The following is a 19,112-nucleotide window of genomic DNA, read 5'->3' on the forward strand; positions in this document are numbered from 1 at the left end:
AATGGCTGCTGCAGTTGGAAAGCAGGCTTTTCTGGGTTCAAGGGCCATTTTCATTTGGGTAATTGATTTATTCCCAATAGAATTTAGATTTGAATGGTTGTGTATTGTTGCTAAGGTTATTCAGAGTGAACCTGTGACTGAGAGCCGGAGCTGCTCTGCTGAGTGCCTGACAGCCAGCAGCATGACAAATACCTCATTCGATGCCAGAGAATTTGCACAGTTCTGAGACTCACTGTACCACTGTGTCTGATGGCTCTCTGGAATTTTCAGCTGCACTCCAACATGGACAAAGGTGACGGCACCGTGAAGTACGTCCTGACCGGAGACGGGGCAGGAACACTGTTCCTGATCGACGAGAAGTCCGGGGACATCCACGCCACCAAGAGGCTGGACCGAGAGGAAAAGGCCATGTACACGCTGCACGCCAAAGTCCTGGACAGAAACACAAACGCAGAACTGGAGCCAGACACAGAGTTCAACATAAAAATTCATGACATAAATGATAATGCTCCAAAGTTTGCAAAGGAAATTTACTTTGCCAGCGTTCCCGAAATGTCCGAAGTTGGTAAGTTTTGTTTTATCTTACATGGAAATTCATCAATTTCATCAATCATCAAAAGGTTAAAAGTGATGTGACGAGTCTAACGGCAAAGGAAAAAAAAGACAATTGAAATTGGTCTTAAATATATTTAATTCTGCTATTAAATGTATTTATTTGTTTCTTTTTTCATTTTAATTGTGTTTCCTAAACCAATTCATTTTATTGTCATGTTGCAGGATACTATTTTTGTTGAATAGTCCAACATTTAAAAGATGGCTGACAGACAACATAAACTTAACACCTATTATTGTCAAGTTAACACACACACACACACACACACACACACACACACACACACACACACACACACACACACACACACACACACACACACACACACACACACACACCATTTAATTCAATTCAATTTTATTTGTTTTGCCCAAATTCACAAGTCGTCTCAATGGGCTTCGTACCGGTAATTGTGAAGTAAACATATAAAGGATCATGAATGCATAGACTTCAATAGTAAATACTAAACTGAACTAACGTAACAGACTAAACTCAACTGGACATCCCTGCCCTTAGACCCTCTTTTTTAGTAAAACCCCTAAAAAAACAGATTTCGGAAAAAGAGAAGAAACCTCAGGGGGGCCCACATGAAGGAGGGATCCTCCCCCAGGACGGACAGGCGATTTACCAGAACTCATAGAGAAGAATTAGCTTATCTGACTCTACAACTACAATGCTTAAATAGTCCAGCAGACGGGCTTCATCCAGTTGGGGGACGGCTGGGGGCGCCAGACGAGCCAGAGGTGGGGGGATCCACAGCCAAGCACAGACGAGCTTCTGCACTGCTGCTGCTTTAGAAAAAAACCTGCAGCTTTCCCGTCCGTCTCTGGGATTCGAAAGCCGAGGCGTTTCAGGCGCTCTGATGTGTTCGGAGTCATTGTGGTCAAACGGCTAAAGCAAAAATTATTATTAGTGGCAGAAACTTTTATACTCCTATTTTTTATGCAGTAATCTACCATGTTATCATGTATCTATGATATCGTGACTATTTCATTCCAACCGTTTACACGGATATGTCAGTGAGGTTAAGACTAAAGCATTTTAATGTCCTGCTTTGACTTTAACCCTGATCCAGGTAAATACAGAACAGACCATCCAGTGTGTGTTTACAGAGCTCTCCTGTTGTTGTTCCCCGTTTTGTTTTTGTTGTTTGCGTGGTCAGCCTCATTAGGCATTCTTAACAAGTAATGCCATTTGCCATTTTAATAGGCAGCACAAATATTGAAAGTTTAAATTGTCACAGTCTTGCCAATTAAGTGCTTGCTTCATTGCACTCCATCCCATTCAAGTAATATAAATAAATCATTTGGCGTAAATATACAAACAAAGCTTATGAAAATAATGCATGCAGGCTGAAATCAATCCTCAATTATAGAGCTGCAAATTAATACACGCTAGCAATCAAGGGTAAATCAAAACCCAATTGCCTATATGACAGATAACAATGCTCAATTTGGAATTCATAATACGGCGTCCTCAGCTTCCCGCGCTGCATGGACTCAGGAAGGAGGTGGGTCACGGTCACCACTTCTCATCTCTGGACTAATAAACGGCCTCACATGTTCAGGCTGAGAGCGCTGCTTTATCAAGCCAGTCAGCCATGAAAAATCAGCAGCTCCTCTTTACACTATCAGTGCTGGGACTAAGTGGGACAGATGTTCAAAGGTTCATTAGTATTCACAGAGACAATCAGACCCAAGCAGGACACAACAGAGGTCTCCTGAATGCCAAGGACAGTATTTACAAAGTGGAGTCACTAAAACGCTTCGGTGGATAAAGCAGGGATTTCAAAATAAGACATTTCATTTGGGACTTTCTTTATAACAACAAAAGCCATTTCTTTGCATGCAACAGATTACAAAATTAGCAGTCTGATTAAAGCTGTCTTTTTCAAAGGCTTCATAAATCCAACAAACTCTTTTTCAAATTAAAATTGTAAATGCTAGACTTATTTTATTTACCGACATTAATTTTACCAAAGGGCAAAATCAAAGGCTTTAACCGAAGAGGTGCCAAAAATGGATTTCTTTTAAGAGGCACGCTCCTTCTGTTGTTCTTTTTTATTTATTTATTTTTTCTATCTCAAGCAGCTTTTCACTGACATCACTGGCTTTTTTTCCAGGCCAACTAATCACATTTCTTTCAGATGCCTCAGGTTTGCTTTGAAAGTTAGAGATTAGTCACTGGCTACCGGTTGAAAACATGACTAATGTTAGGCACTGCTGGTTTGAAAAGCTGCCCGTTTGAGCTGCTGCATGGATGAAAACCTCTCAGGCCTGCAGGCAAACCGTGGAAAATTGAAAGTGAATGAAAATCTGTTGCCTTCGTTTTCTGGATTGGAACTGGGACTTCATATCTCAGTCAATTAAATTAGATTCCATGTTTTTGTTTGATAGGTACGTCGGTTGTCACCATAACTGCAAGTGATGCTGATGATCAAACCTACGGGAACAGCGCCAAGCTTGTGTACAGCATTTTGGAGGGACAGCCCTACTTCTCGGTGGATTCAGAAAACGGTGAGACGGTCTCAGAGAGACAATTACAACATTCTGGGTCAGTTAAAGGAAAAAAATCAATAGTTTTTGTTCCCAAATCAAAATTCTGTTGTTTCCATTTGGAGAAAAAAAAAACAAACAGTTAAACTAGAACAAGTTTGGTTGAGGCTCGTTACTGTAAATTTTATCAATTTTTTTTTTTGTACTCATCTTGAAAGAAGGCACTCACTAATGAACCATCCAATTCATCTCTGACTCAAAAGCCTGAAAAGACGGAGCTTTTTTAAAGGTATTACTCACATTATTTGGCCATAGATTGTCTACATCTGGCTCTGGCTGACTTTTTGGGAGGTGCGCTGATTGGCTGGCGCATCACAATTGGGACGATCAATGCCAATTTCTTCACCACATTTTCCTCCCTGATTGCATGAGCTTTTAACAGAGCAAGTTGAATGCAGAGGGGGACTTTTTGGCTCTTTCAAAGTGAAATTCCTGCTTTGCAAGCTGTGGTATCTGACCTTTTTATAAGATGAAGTAACATAAAAATAAGATCATAGAATAACTGAGCTGTGTGCCGTTTAAAAATTTTCAGTTCTGTAAAATAAAAAAAATAATTTGATGCATGGATCTATTGTCCATACACTTTGACTTTATTAAAGTCAAGTAAATAGTGCAAGTAGTGACAGGGTGCATAAGTGCCCTTGGGAGAGGTACGTGCGTAGGATGTCCTCATAAATCACACACTGATTATCTAAAGTCCGTGAACACGTAACCCCGTGAACAGCACTAACAGGCTCCTTGTACAGTCTACAGAAGCTGGTGGGGGTTAAAGAAAAAAAAGAAAAAATGACATCTACTTCCCTCTTGCTAACCCTTACGCGCTGTATAAATGATGGCTACGACCTGTCACCCTCAGCATACCCATATAAAATTGTATGGCCCGCAGACGCAACCCGACTTCCACGCCCAACTCTACGCACCACCGCCCTCACCGCCCTCACCGCCCACTTTTGATGAAGGCTAGTCAAAACTGCATATGCTAATTATGCTAACTATGCTAGCTATGCTAATGTGGCTAAAAGTGCTAGCATAGCGATCAGCATCATCAACTGACTCAGAAAAACACATTACCTAAAATGCTACTTATGCTAACTATGCTAGCTATGCTAATGTGGCTAATAGTGCTAGCCTAGCGATCAGCATCATTAACTGACTCAGAAAAACATATCACCTAAAATGCTAATTATGCTAACTATGCTAGCTATGCTAATGTGGCTAAAAGTGCTAGCCTAGCGATCAGCATCATTAACTGACTCAGAAAAACACATCACCTAAAATGCTAATTATGCTAACTATGCTAGCTATGCTAATGTGGCTAAAAGTGCCAGCATTGCGATCAGCATCATTAACTGACTCAGGAAAACACATTATCTAAAATGCTAATTCTGCTAACTATGCTAGCTATGCTAATGTGGCTAAAAGTGCTAGCATAGCGATCAGCATCATAAACTGACTCAGAAAAACACATTCCTCCATTGGTGAAAGCTATATGTCATGAGTTGATAAAAAAACAACTTTTTCCAAAATGGCGGCTTTTCTGTTGATTTTATCTCCATAGCAACCATTTTATGTTTTGGTCCCCTCGGGAGGACGAACAGATTGACGTCAGTTTCGGACAAATCGGTAAAAGTAAACTTTTTGTCGTCCTTAGCAACAGTGGTTTCATGCTAACCACGCCCACATTCCTTATACGTCCATATCCAGTGTTTTTCAATGTATTCAGTATAAGGCCTTAATGCATGCATTCAAATTTCACAGTGGTCCATTAAAAAACATAGGAGTTATAACAGTGCGCCACTTTGCTAGCTCGCCACGTGCACGCCGTTCAAAATCTACAACTTCTAATTCCAACATTTTTTCCACAGTAGCTTGCCATTGATGCCCAAAAAGTTTCGAGACGATCGATGAAAATTCCAACGACAAGTTTACGTTTGAATCCAGTGGCACAGGTGTTTTTTATAGAAAATTCAAGATGGCCGCCTTTTCCCGAGGTCAAAGGTCGACGAAACTCCAGAGATGATTGTAGACTTACGCTAGGGACATGCGAGTCAAATTTTGTGAAAATCGCTCGAAAAAAAAGTTCCGTTTTCCATATTGTGTAAAAACGCGAAAATCTCAAAATGGCAGATTTTGGCACAAAATGGCCGCCAAACCGTAGGTCGTGTCGCCATCACGTAATGATTTCAAAACTTTGTTTGGATATACCCGACAAAGTTATCTGGGTTTCACTAGCCAATTTTAAAAAAAAAAATCCGAATTTTTTTTTTTTAGCCGAGTCGGCACATTTTTTTGCGACGGTTTTTTGCTTACCACGTCCACATTCCTTTATCGATCTTGTCGTGCGTAGCATCGTTTTGTTCAGCGCGGGCCAAGGAATCGCATATTTCCTCTTTACGACATTCCGATGAAAAATGTGCGAGCTAGCCAAGATGGCAACGGTTGCTAGCTCGCCACGCGCACGCCGTTCAAAATCTACAACTTCTAATTCCAACATTTTGTCCAGAGTAGCTGGCCGTTGGTGCCCGAAAAGTTACGAGACGATTGATGAAAATTCCAGCGACAAGTTTTCGTTTGTATCTGGTGCTAAAGGTGCTTTTTTGAGAAAATTCCAGATGGCGGCCTTTTCCCAAGGTCAAAGGTCAACGACACTTCTGGGGTGTTTGTAGACTGGAGCTGGCAGCAAGTGTGTGCAATTGTGTGAAAATCCTTCAAACAAAAGTGTCTTTTCCCCATATTGTGGGAAAACACGAAAATCGCCAATTCTCAGAGTTCGCCACAAGATGACCGCCAAGCCGTAGGTCGTGTGGCCGTCCCATAATGATTTCAAAACATCTTTGGGATATCCCCGACACGTGTGTCTTGGTTTCGCGACTGTATTTTGAAGTACATTTTGTTCGGCCCCATACGCGATTTTCGGCCCATTCATTTTTTTGACGGGATCGCTGGCCGTGATGTCATCGTCTTCAGGGGGGTGACGTTGACTTTGTGGAAAATTCATTTGCAATTTATCCCAGGTGTGTGCACATTTTGGTGACTTTTCGAGCATGCGGCTGGGGGTCAAATTCTCGCTGAAAGGCGGCGAAGTCGTCGTTCCAACTGCGAAAACAATATGGTCCTTGCAGTCAGTGACTGCTGCTGCGGGCCATAAAAATGTGCATATTTTATTTCGAGAGTGGTCTACGACCTTGATATTTTGTCCAGGCCACCTGCATGTCCCATACAGGTTTGACCATTTTTAGCCAGCCCATTTCCACCTGTAAAGCTCAAGAGTCTGCCCTTTTTCCGGAAAAAAAGGACCGAAAAACCACTTGGAATGCGCTGTCAGACCTCCCAGAAACCATGAAAGAGAACTTCACTCTAGTTTGGCTTCATGCTGCCAATGTGAATGCCCCCTGTGATCTTTTGTTTTGCTGATAGCTCGTACCTCAAATGTGGCTGTTTTAGGCCAAAACGAACCATTTCCAAAATTCTCCTTTATACCTTTTAGAATTTCAACATCAAACCCATAATAGACTTCAAACCAACCCTGAGAACTGTGACTTTCTATGCAGACAATAAAGAGGAGCGATCCTGATTCTGGCACAACATTGCTTTAGAAATAAATCTAATCAGAAATTTGATTTCCTTTAAAAACAGGCAAACTAAATCAGTCGCGCATAAATGTAATTGTGCTGGAGACATAGATTGTAATGGAGACAGATTGATCTTGATCATATCACATTTTCAGTGAGACACTAAATAAAAACGAGGAACATATTTCAGTTAGTAAAGCAGATGCTTTCCTTCCAGGCACCATAAAGACAGCCCTACCTGGCATGGACAGAGAAGTCAAAGAAAACTACCAGGTGGTGATCCAGGCCAAGGACATGGCAGGACAGATGGGAGGACTTTCAGGAACCACCACCGTCAGCATCACCCTCTCTGATGTTAACGACAGTCCGCCGCGCTTTGCCAACCGTGAGTAGCTTTTCCTGAACATACATTTTACATCCCTAAAACAAGTTGGTGCCACTCTCTTGAAAAGATTTTTCTTACATCTCCTGATTACATTAAGCTCGCTGGCAGATACGTCTGGAATGAGTTTTCCTCCATTAATGTCATGCTCAGATTCCTTCCGCATGGCTGCTGTGGAGTCGACAGAGATTGGTGGCGCCGTTGGACGAATTAAAGCTGATGATCCCGATGTGGGTCGTAATGCTGAGATGGAGTACACCATTGTTGGGGGTCACGACACTTTCAACATCATCACTGATCAAATGACACAAGAAGGAGTTGTCATTATTAAGAAAGTAGGTCCCCTTTTTGCTTTGAAACCATATTTTCTGTGACTCGCTATAAAACTGACATTGAGCAAAAGATTCATTAAACTAGAAATGTATTTCTAAACGTGCTTTAGCCACACATATTGCTACTTCTGGTGAAAAACAAGTCAGGAATCTAAGGGTGTGTTCATACTGGACACATTTAGCTCTCTTAAGGGCAATCAGAATTCTTTCCGTCAATAATCCGGAACATATTTTCTGTCTTAATACACCAAAGCGGACCCTAGTCCGGGACCAGGAAGTGCTCTCTGACCCATTTTTCTAAGTGGTCTCTGTTAGTTTCCAATAGGATTTAGCTTTGCTTTGCTGAGTTTCTCAGTTTGAATGGGCCATGTACTCAGAATGGAACAACTGGACCTAAACGGCCACTGTAGCCGGGCATTACGAGGTTGTAGATAGAAAAGAATGTAGCAAGCATGACGACAAGAAACAGCAGCTCATTGAAGTGTGGTCGGAGGAATGCAGGCTAGTTAAAACAACCTTTAGCATGATCCACATAGATTCTCACGCTGTTTTCCCGACAATCTATCTGTTATAAACACTTATCAACGTACCTTCTTGGCAGTGGTCTCCTCAGTAACCTCCTTGCACATTCCTCTGCCATACCAAAGTAAAAACTGTTGAACCTGACGTTGATACAGACGTTCAGTGACAAGAATTGCAAAGCGCAAGAATTCCATTATTCTTTCTCTCATTACTTTGCCCCACCCTTGTAATTCCTGGCCATTGACTAAAGATATCTTTAGTCTTGTGGTTTTGTTAACAAGCTTTGGTTAGAATCATTAATGTCCTGTAGACTGTAGTCTGAATATAGACTACAAACGCACGGTTCAGGACTCAATCTGGACCAAAATAAACACAGACTTGGCCTGGACCAATGGATTTTCTATACACCCAAAAATAAGGAAAAGCCATACGAGCTTCACAGTAAACATGGAATAAAATCAACGCATTTGCAGTGGCTTTGGTCATGTCAGAAGTAAAGGTATGTCCTCCTTTGGTTTTCCCTGTTTAGTCAATATTCATCCAACTATTATTAATCCTGAACACGCGGGGTCTACAAAACCCTTAATGGGGAGTTGAGTCTAAACTGATTGCACGTTTGAAGGGAAGTCAGACTTATCACCTCATACTTTTTCCTTTCCAGTAAACTTCCAAATCAGTGGAAGCTAGTGAAAATTATTAATAAAGGAAAGATATGAAAACCTTTTTTTTTCTTTTTCTGAAAATCTGATACTATAAGCCCACAAAATGAAAAATACGTATCAGTCTTATAAAATAAACTTTTCATAGTTTTTCTTTAAGATCATCCAGACCCTGACTTGGATTTGTAGCTCTGAACTTAGAGGCACACGAAGACAAAGGCAGACAAACGAAATGTGGTAAATTGCGTATCAAAATCCTGGAGGCGGCTGCTCTTCTGGAAAAGTCTACAGCTTTTCTCTTCTGGTGTTCTTTCATCCTTAGACGCTGGATTATGAAAGCAAGAGGGACTTTGAGTTCAAAGTGGAGGTGAGAAACACCTACTTGGATGCAAGGTTCATTCATGGTTTACAATTCAAAGACTACGCCGCGGTCAAGGTGACGGTGGAGGACGTGGACGAGCCCCCTCTGTTCAGCATGAACCCCTACATCATTGAGGTGCACGAGGATACAGCAGCTGGCAGCTTCGTGGGGGTGGTGTCGGCCAGGGACCCCGACGCCGATGACAAGCCTGTCAAGTACGTTGCACTGAAAGCGGAGTGTTAAACTCGACAGTGTGCCAGACGCAAACAAGTAGACTAATAACTTGTAAATGTCCTCAAGAGTTAAGTGGGCGTTTTAGCAGCATTTTGATTGTTTCAAAGCTTATTCTTCCTGCTTTAATTATACAGGGTAAAAAAAATCAATTCAAACACCAGAGAGCAGTTGTACATAAAGAAAGTCTTTCATGCGCTTTTATAGAGCGCTAATAAAAATGTGCGCACGCTGGTTTATCTAATCCATCAGGCAGCCGTGTGAGCTCAGAAAAGAGAAGAAAAGCATATTATTCATGTGTCCCTTCTGGTGATTTCCCCGTGGAACATGCCGGCAGTCCTGCTAAGTGCGTACACACACTGTTTATTTCCCAGGATTATGTAAGCCCTCTGTGGCTCTGCACAAAGTCAGAGTCTAATTTGCTGTATCGGTTCACACAGCTCAGAGCCGCCGTTCTGCACATATGGCGCCCGTCGTCTCCAACACAGAGCTGTGTGCTTCTCGACCCATAATGCACGGCGCATTGTGATGCATATTCACTACTTCACATTTGGAGTGAAGGGTGACTATGACAAATGAGCTGGCTCAAGGAAACGCACAGCATCCTTTGTGGATGGGGGGGCTAGAAAGAGTTTAGTAGAATAAACAAAGATGAATTTGATGAGAACAAAGGTTGTTTTCTTGAAAAGGCACATCAAGTGCATACATGGAGGTAATGATGCTGATGTTGCTGTTGCTGCAGATACTCCATCGATCGGCACACAGATCTGGAGCGGCTGTTTAACATCGACTCTGTGAACGGCACCATCACAACACTGAAGGCCCTGGACAGAGAAATGTCCAAATGGCACAACATCTCTGTGGTGGCCACAGAAATCAGTAAATAACCATTTCAGTTATGTTACAAGTACAATTATTATTGCCCACTTTAAACGTTTTGACCAACTTTGTTGCAGACAACCCTCGTCAGACCACCCGTGTGCCCGTGTTCATCAGAGTGCTGGACGTCAACGACAACGCCCCCGAGTTCGCCATGTCCTACGATACATTTGTCTGTGAGAACGTCAAAGCAGGACAGGTGCTTGAAACTCACAGCCTATGAGTTTACCCTCATATCTGCTATGAAGCAGATATGAGGGTTTGTTGAAAGGAGGGAAAACATGGATCAGTCCAGGAATTGCCAAAAGACACCTGAATTCATATTTATTCACACACCACTCTTAACAGACGTTACCGTGCTGTAAAATAAATAAATACATAAAAAAATACACCCCCCCTCTCGCACAGGATAACATTAAACATTAGCCTGATCACGGAAAAGCAAACAAAGTAAATGGGTGGAAACGCTAATAGTAAAAATTCCTCTGGGGGGTAGATGTGTAGACAGCTGAGTGCAGCAGCCCGGGGGGGGGGGGGGGGGGGGGGGGGGGGCAGCCTCACCACAGTACGGGGGGAGATCCAGGTCCCAAGCTAGAGCTGCAGCAGCTGGTACAGTGAGAAGATTCAATTGAGAAAAAACTGGTGGTAAAAACCTGACGTAATGTTTAAAACTATTTAAATGGAAATTGTGTTTTTAGAATTTTAACACGTTCTTTTGTAAATATGGAGGACATACAGTATGTAAGGAGAATTAAGCTTGAAATTTTATTTACAAGTATTTCTTTATTTAAAATTGTTGTGAATCAGGAGCAGATGAAAAAAGGCATTTGAAAAAGCTGATAGTTGTTATGGACAAACTTCAACTGGCTGGCCACCAGCTCCCTGCTCCACTCCATTCTGATGCATCCACGTGCAGACAAATAGATCCATGAACGTCTTTGTTTTATTCGTCTGAGCTGGAATCTGGCTCTAAACTGGACGGCTGGATATCGCTTGTTAGGTTGGGGGTGTGAGGGGCTGTGAGCTGGCAGGAGAGCATGTAAACAAAGGGATGATGGGGAAATATGGGCAGGCTTACTCTGCACCAGCAGTCCCTCCCAACCCAGAGGTGAATTTCTAATGAACTCCTGCCGCTCTCCAGAAACTATGTCCTAGAAAAAAACACAGGTTTTTTAGATTTTGGCTAAAATCTGAATTATCATAAATAAAAGACCATTGGGATCGCTTTGGAAAGAGATCAGAAGATGATCGGAATATAAAATGAACAATATGTTTAAAATGTTATTTGTGTAAATCAATAGAAATAATGAAACCTAATGTACACAAATATAAGAAATATGTTATAAGTTGGATTAAGAAGGACTTCTTGAGTCAGGTCCTCCATCAGGCTGCTCCCAAAACACTTAAAGGAAAACTTTTCCATAGGTTTGGTTTTTTACAGTGGGAATAGTTAACAGACCGATTCTGGAGGAACAGGTCAGAAATATAAATGGGAATATTAAGATATTTGAATACTTGTAAAATACCCTAAAATGTGTAGACAGCTGAATGGGAATTAATCCATTGATTCACATCAAATGCATTGTAACTGAGCGGGGTGTCCAGCTAAAAGTATCAATGGAAGTTTTTGCAGTTCATTGACACAACTAGAATTCACTTCCACTTAGTGTTTAACATGCAACACTTTGGTGTTTAAAGTCTTTACGTGACAATTTGGTGAAAACGTTGTACGCGTTTAATCGTGACGACTTCAAAGCTTCACAAGCAGAGAGAGACTCAGCGGCTGCAGCAGAATCTGTACCTGCTGTTCCAGCTCTAATGGAGTATCCGTGCTCTTCTGCCTCTTCAGGCTCAGATTGGTGGGTTTTCTGTGGGTGGGTGGGAGCATATCAATAACAAGTTAGCAGTAAGATGTCAATGTCTGTGGTCGACCTGATCCTTTCAGGCTATGTTGAACTTGTTTTAATTTCTGTATCTACTCCTCATACTTCTATTCCCATGACTGCAGTAGAATGTAGCCTCAGCTTTGGTGAATACTTGAAACCATTAAGTCTAAATAGGAAATGTGATCATTCCTATTATAAACTATAATAATTAGACTTTGATGTTTCTGACATCTAAGCAGTAGAATAAATCGCTGCTGTCTGTTTTAAGTGTTTTTGTATAATAAGTAGAACTACTGACCTTTAGTTCTTTTCTAATGTCTAACTAACAACTCATTTATGTTTTTTATTTGCATTTTGCAGCTCATTCAGACAATAAGTGCTGTCGACACAGATGAGCCTCTCGTTGGACAACACAAATTTGTCTTCAGTATAAGTGCCTCCAACCCAAACTTTACAATCGTTGACAGAGAAGGTACGATCTGATCTTCTTCCTGAATCATCTACCGATTATTGAACCAAATCCTTCAAATCTAAATGGTGAAACATGACATACTTGATGCATCGCCCAACTGCAGAGCTTCTGCGCTTGACTAGCTCATAATGTTCCACAGACAACACCGCCAATATCCTGACGAGGAGGGGAGGTTTCAGCCGCCGTGAGATGAGCATGTACTTCCTGCCAGTAGTGATCTCTGACAACGACTACCCCATCCAGAGCAGCACGAGTACCCTCATTGTGCGTGTGTGTGGCTGTGACAGCCGTGGAAACATGCAGTCGTGTAACCCTGAGGTCCTGCCCTTCTCAGATGGTCTCACGACTGGAGCTCTGGTGGCCATACTGCTCTGCGTCATTATTCTGCTGAGTAAGTCCACTCAAGTGTGAGCAGTGACCTTTGACCTCTGCTTTTTTTGTCAGCCATAAGGGAAATCGCTTGGAATTGTTTCTGTTTCAGCTGTTTGTTATCTGCTTACCTTAACTGGGTTATTTCTGCGGGGAATTTGCATGTTCTCCTGAGTCATATGTGGGTTTTCTCCAGTTTCCTCCAACAGTTAAAACAGGCTTCATTAGTGATGATACAGTCTTCGTAGATGTGACTCTGAGAGTGTGATTGTTTGGACAATAGACTGGTAACCTTTCCAGGGTGAACGATGCCTTCACCCAACAGTGGATGGGATAGGCTCCAGCATCCTTGTGACCCTGATGGGGATTCAATAGGCTTGGGTAAATGGATGAATAGCGTGGTCAGAGGTTTGACGTGATCAGTCATGTTTCCACAAGACAGTCACACAAGACAGCAATACCTCCAAAGACAAGTTCCAGTCACACAACGTAGATCCTCAGTCATCTCTTCCCTCCACATCGACCAACATTACCATGACTAAAATGATTGCCAAGCTGCTGCTGCTCCAGACAGGACTTACTTCCATATGCTTCATTTTGCAGCCAATTCAGGGTGAAAAAGTCAATAGCATGGACCACAGAGAGTTGCTTGCTGGAGGACTTGCTGCTGAGTGGCCACATGGAGGGTAAATCTTTGCTATTAAAGGTCCATCACTACAATCAGCCGATCGATTAAGAGCCTGGACTGCCAACTTACTGCAATCAAAAAAGAAATGCTAGTATAAAGATGTGATTCTGTCAGTGATCGCTGCTGCGGCTGACAGCGGCTCAGCATCGGAGTATATTAAAAGAATGTTTAAAACATTCAACACAATGATGAAAAGAAATGTAGACCTCAAACAACACTAAATCACTGCACTCATGAAAGATTAAAGCATCCAATAAAATATCACTCTTTGGTAAAATAATGATGAAAATATTAACCAAAGGGAGGTGAAGTGGAGATGCCTCACAAGGCTCACATTTCAGGGAAAGCTTTATTTAACTCCGTGCTTGATCACCTTAAAGAAAGACCAAGTGAGTTCTATCCTAGTACTTTCTGATTTGTTCGTTTTTTATTTGTTGTCATTTTTCAATTAATTTTGTTTTTTTATATTTTTTCATTTACAATTCAGGAAAATAAGTAAAATATTTTGACTTCATAAGAAAAAAAACAATACATCTCTTAACCATAAAGGGAGCAGACAGAAGCAAACTTATATTATCTTTATGAGCCACTTCTTTTCCCTTTAATGTTTTACATTAAACACTAATCGGCATAACATGTTTAATTTATTTTCATTTGAAAAAATCAACTTTTAAATTAACTTCTCTTACTGATGTACTCTTCCTTTATTAATATTCAGAATCTCCCTTTTAAAATTTTTAGCTTCCTGTTAAATTATAGTAAATAAAACGTAACTATCAAAAGTTGTTGGCTTGTGGATGAACCTACCATTTTCAATGGGAAGGAATTACAAGTAAATATATGAACATGTTCTGAGGTTTAGACACAAAACATGTTAATATATTTACTTGATAGTTTAGACTCCCAACCATCATTTTTGTTAATGTTTTAAATAGATTGAGTTTAAAAAAAAAAACTGTACACATCACAGAAATCCTTTAAAATAGGCCAAAATTTAAAGTCTGAACTCCTAGTTAGCTTATATGTTGATGATATGCAAGTATTTTTTGGATGTTAAGTAATTGATAACACAATGAAATTTGATTTTGTTTTGTTATACAATTATAATTTGTAATGTAATTGAAGCAGATCACTGACTAAACATCATGTTGGACGGCTCCTTTAACATTTAACAAGACTTCTTCGACTTTATCTGTTAACTGATTTAACTCTTGACAGTTCTCCTACACGCATCATTACAGCTTTTTGACCCAAAACAATATTTAATCTTACTGGGAAAATTCAAAGACTGACTAAATGGATAAAATGTCAAAAGTCTTGTAAAAATCAAACTGCAGCTGCTAAAACTAACCACACGCACTTAAGATGTACTTCAGTTTTTGATATTCAGAACTGTCATTAATTAACGTGATGTAGATAAGAAATCACAAAAACACATAGACATGGTATTCAGTCATGTCTGTGGATTTAAATATCCATAAAAAGGGTTTATAGTAGATGACCAGCATTATTTGAAACACTGGTGTGGGATAACTAAAAATAAATTTGGAACTCTGATGGTGTAATTCGACTGAATAAACAGCCGGTTGCAGCCAAGTCCGCCTCAAGTTAACTGTTCACAACTACTCCAATATTTGCTGTAACTTTTATTGCTTAACATATAAAAGCAAATGTTCCAATAATTTTTCCTCGTAAAATCAGAACAAATACATGCTTTTGGTCAAGGACAAAATTATTTTATAAGTCCTTCACCCAAAGCAGAACTTCAACCATTCTGAACCCTCATAAATATTGTGGATGTAAAAGTGTAGACAAACACAAAGTAACAACATTTCACTAAAGTAGATGTGACTGGTGAACCATCCAGGATGTAGCTCGCCGTTGTCCTTCAGTAGCTTCCCTGTGACCTCCAACACGGAAAAAGGCAGCTTTAGTAAACAGATATTTATTGGATTTTGTAAATGACAGTGGTAAAGTCATCAGTAACAAATTAAAGGAGTTCTTGCTACCCTAATGCCAAATATTTGTACATGTTTTATATGTTAAATGAAATTACTAGAAGTCATGGATTCATGGTCACATTTTATTGATCTCAATAAATAAATGCTCTTATGTTGGTAATGTAATTAATGTTTTCTATTCTTTTTTTAACGCTTTACTTTTTTTTTTTTTAAATGGGTTTTATCTTGGATTCATTCCTGCACGTTTTCTTTTATTGAAGGAATGCTTTTTTGTCGTAACATTGCTTTTAGGTGGTGAGAATTAAAACTATGTGGCCAAAGGAGGATAGCAAAGCATTTGTGTAAAAGCTTACACAAAGCAACAACATAATATGAATACAAAAAGTGGCAACACAAATTTATAAAACAATTCTAGAGATACGACAATTACAACTCTATCACCATCATTTGGAAAATGTTATCTGATGATTATTTACAACTCTATGTATATATAAGAGTTAAACTACACAAACAAATTCATAGTCATTGATGCACATGAGCAAAAAAAGCTTTAAAAAATCTGAAATAGGTGTTGCTGCTTGGTGATCTGGTAGAAAATCCTCCGATTCTGATATATTGTCAAATAATCTGTGCATCTTTTGGGTTTAATAAACTTCTTCCGACTGAAACTTGACCCAAGTCTAATGTTCTACTTGACTGACTGAAGAACTGACACAAGAAATTCAATTTCTCCCATCTGTCCATCTTTATTTCAAAATACATAAGTCTGCCTCTGCTGGGGAGTAGATCTCCTTCAGCATGTAGGTGCACTGAAGGTTACACTTCATGCTCTCCTTTTGAGCAAAATATCATGACATCTGCTCATTATCTGATGCTTTTCTGTGCTTGAAGCCCCCTGACAGACTGTCTCTCTCACCTCTGTTTGACTCCGATGGGCCGGCGCTGAGCTGAAACGGCTCGCCATATCTGGCAGATTTCACAGCAGGCTTTAACACTGTATGAACCCAGGCGATGGTCAGTCCCATACTTTTATAAAGAATATTTTAAATAGCCACCTCCAACCCCTGCTGGAGGCAGTGTAATCAGCACCCAGGTGGGGAGGCAAGTAGGCAACTGGCACACCTGCTGTGAGAACAAAACATGAGGATGAAGAAGAGGACCTCAGGTAAAAATAGATTTATCCCGGTGCTGAATAAGAAGCTGTGTCCTCTTTACAGAAACATCACGGCTTTATTTTCAAATGTGCAATCACGTCATTGCACGCTGAGAACATGTGTGCTCCGCATGACTGTCTTTTATGCCCCAGATGAAATGAGGCTTGAGTCGCTGAAGTGTGTAAAAAGGGATCCTCCAACCGCAGAGCACTTTACAAAGTGAATGTGCCATTCAGGAGGAAAAGGCAGAAAAAGCTTTCTCACTGGTTTTTTAATAAAAGAAGGTGAAGACCTTAGGAAGTGTGAGGGATTTGTCGCTGCTAGCAAATGTGTCTTCCCCACGCGACTGTAATCACCCTCCCTAATATACATGACGTTAGGAGGCACAAAACTTATGCTGCCCTCCCTCTCTCTGTTTCTGTGCAGTGATCGTGGTGCTGTTTGCTGCCCTGAGGAGGCAGAGGAAGAAGGAGCCTCTGATCATCTCCAAAGAGGATGTCAGAGACAACGTTGTCAGCTACAACGATGAAGGCGGAGGAGAGGAGGACACGCAGGCCTTTGATATCGGCACGCTACGCAACCCAGAGGTGATGGAGACTAACAAGCTACGCAGGGACATCATACCCGAAATGCTGTTTCCTTTTCGGAGGACATCGCCCATAAAGGATAACGCTGATGTGAGAGACTTCATCAACGGGAGGCTTCAGGAGAACGATTCTGACCCGACAGCGCCCCCTTATGACTCTCTGGCCACGTACGCCTATGAGGGCACTGGTTCGTTGGCTGAATCCCTCAGTTCGCTGGAGTCAGCAGCCACTGAGGGCGACCAGGATTACGATTACCTCAGCAACTGGGGACCGCAGTTCAAAAAGCTGGCCGAGTTGTACATAGGTAGGAGCCCCGATAGAGAGACCTAGACCAGCCATCAGTCTCTCTTTTGCCCAAAACCATCTTCAGTGTCCGTTTAACTTACTAGCATGACAGCTAGCTGCGTCTAGTTAGTTAGCTAGCCAGCTAGTTGACTGTCTGTCTACTTATCTATCAAACTATCTATCTGTCTAGTTTGCTAGCTAGCTCGCTAGTTAACGGGTTGTCTCTTTGATTTACATAGTTGTGTGTGCACATGCACAAACAGACGTGCACGCACACATTGGATGGAAACCAAGACCTGAACTGAGCTTGATTTTTTTTTTTTTTCCATTCATGGACTAAATCTATAAATCTTGCTGTCTTTGGTCATAATCAGTACAGATGCCTTTAAATTTTAGGATTTTTGTGAACAATGGTGTGGACAATGTGTTTTGTATTCAACCTGAGAGATAGTAGTATTGTATACTATCGGTGTTCAATGGTACTGGCTTGGTATGGGGGTGGGGGGGTTGTTAGAAGGCTTTTCCAGCCAACTCCATTAACTGCTGTAAATGTACAAAGTGTTTTTAAATGATGGACATCCTATAATAATATTTGCTATCTCTGTTTGACAAACAATGTTCATGTGAATGGTTGGTGCAGTTTATTTGTCAAACTGTGAATTCATTTCATCATATAGGTGTAACATGTAATGGAAAGTGTATGTTGTAGGAAAGGTGTCATACACTGATTTCATGCTGTTCGAATGCCAGGTCATACTGTTTTATATTTATATTTTTATACTTATTTTTCTAATAAAATAATATGTAAAAAAAAAAAAATTCTGTCACATACATTGATTTTCTGTCTAAAATCCCTTAAATGTACCCGTTAGTTACTATTCCTTTACATGTCTACATGTCTAAGAACATAGATATTTAATGAAGCATTTGTAGAGTGTGTGGATTTTGCAGTTTGGTTTGGTTTTCCGGTGATGGGACCTTCACACAGAGAATGATATTATTCAACCCTTTAACAGGTGAGCTTTAGCTCCAATGTTGACATTCCTTCGACTACCGTAACTATTCAACCGTTTACGCAATTAATGTAATTCCAGCGACTTCAAAGCAAAGAAAAGCAGACTTGAGCTGATATGCAATACTTTTACAGGAGTGAAGTTTTTACGGAATCTACGTAAATCTGTTTTTTCTGTCTCTGATAAAAGCGTGTTTTCGCCAACAGCTTACGTAAACTATTGCAACAATTTAGTAACCCTTGTGCTATCCTAGGCACTTTAACATTGGGAGTGGGGTCATCTAGACCCTCTAGACAGTGCTCTGAACCTTTTTTCTTCAATGCTTTGTGATCTTCACTGGTGTACATGGATTACATGAAATCTTTCCACCTTTATCCACCTTTGTCATGGTAGGAATCACATGTCAATGTAAGGGTGGAGTCATCTAAGATAACACAAGGGTTAACCCTTGTGCTTTCTTATGGCGCAAAGCCACTCAATAACATGCTGAACGCGTGTTCTTGAAGGTGCATTTACCTCACTGTATTCACACTGGACAAGCTGGGAGGGGTTATTCTTCTTCTACAGTACTTGTTCTTTTCCTACTGTTTA

At 40.7% G+C, this 19,112-nt stretch overlaps 1 protein-coding gene across 1 annotated transcript in view; it reads left to right on the plus strand.

The window, feature by feature from the left end:
- Window positions 1–18,327, plus strand: part of cdh10a (cadherin 10, type 2a (T2-cadherin)) — a 32,244-nt gene extending 13,917 nt beyond the window's left edge. Inside the window, exons 3-12 of the mRNA XM_023950286.2 lie at window positions 271–565; window positions 3,010–3,129; window positions 6,958–7,125; window positions 7,276–7,457; window positions 8,958–9,211; window positions 9,970–10,106; window positions 10,184–10,305; window positions 12,353–12,464; window positions 12,604–12,855; window positions 17,063–18,327. Of these exons, the coding sequence (XP_023806054.1) occupies window positions 271–565; window positions 3,010–3,129; window positions 6,958–7,125; window positions 7,276–7,457; window positions 8,958–9,211; window positions 9,970–10,106; window positions 10,184–10,305; window positions 12,353–12,464; window positions 12,604–12,855; window positions 17,063–17,553 (2,133 nt within the window). The 3' untranslated portion in view covers window positions 17,554–18,327. The remainder of the gene's footprint in view (window positions 1–270; window positions 566–3,009; window positions 3,130–6,957; window positions 7,126–7,275; window positions 7,458–8,957; window positions 9,212–9,969; window positions 10,107–10,183; window positions 10,306–12,352; window positions 12,465–12,603; window positions 12,856–17,062) is intronic.
- The last annotated feature ends 785 nt before the right edge of the window (window positions 18,328–19,112 follow it).

This window comes from Oryzias latipes, chromosome 20, assembly GCF_053564925.1.
Source record: "Oryzias latipes strain Hd-rR chromosome 20, Olatipes_Hd-rR_3.1".
NCBI lineage: Eukaryota > Metazoa > Chordata > Actinopteri > Beloniformes > Adrianichthyidae > Oryzias > Oryzias latipes.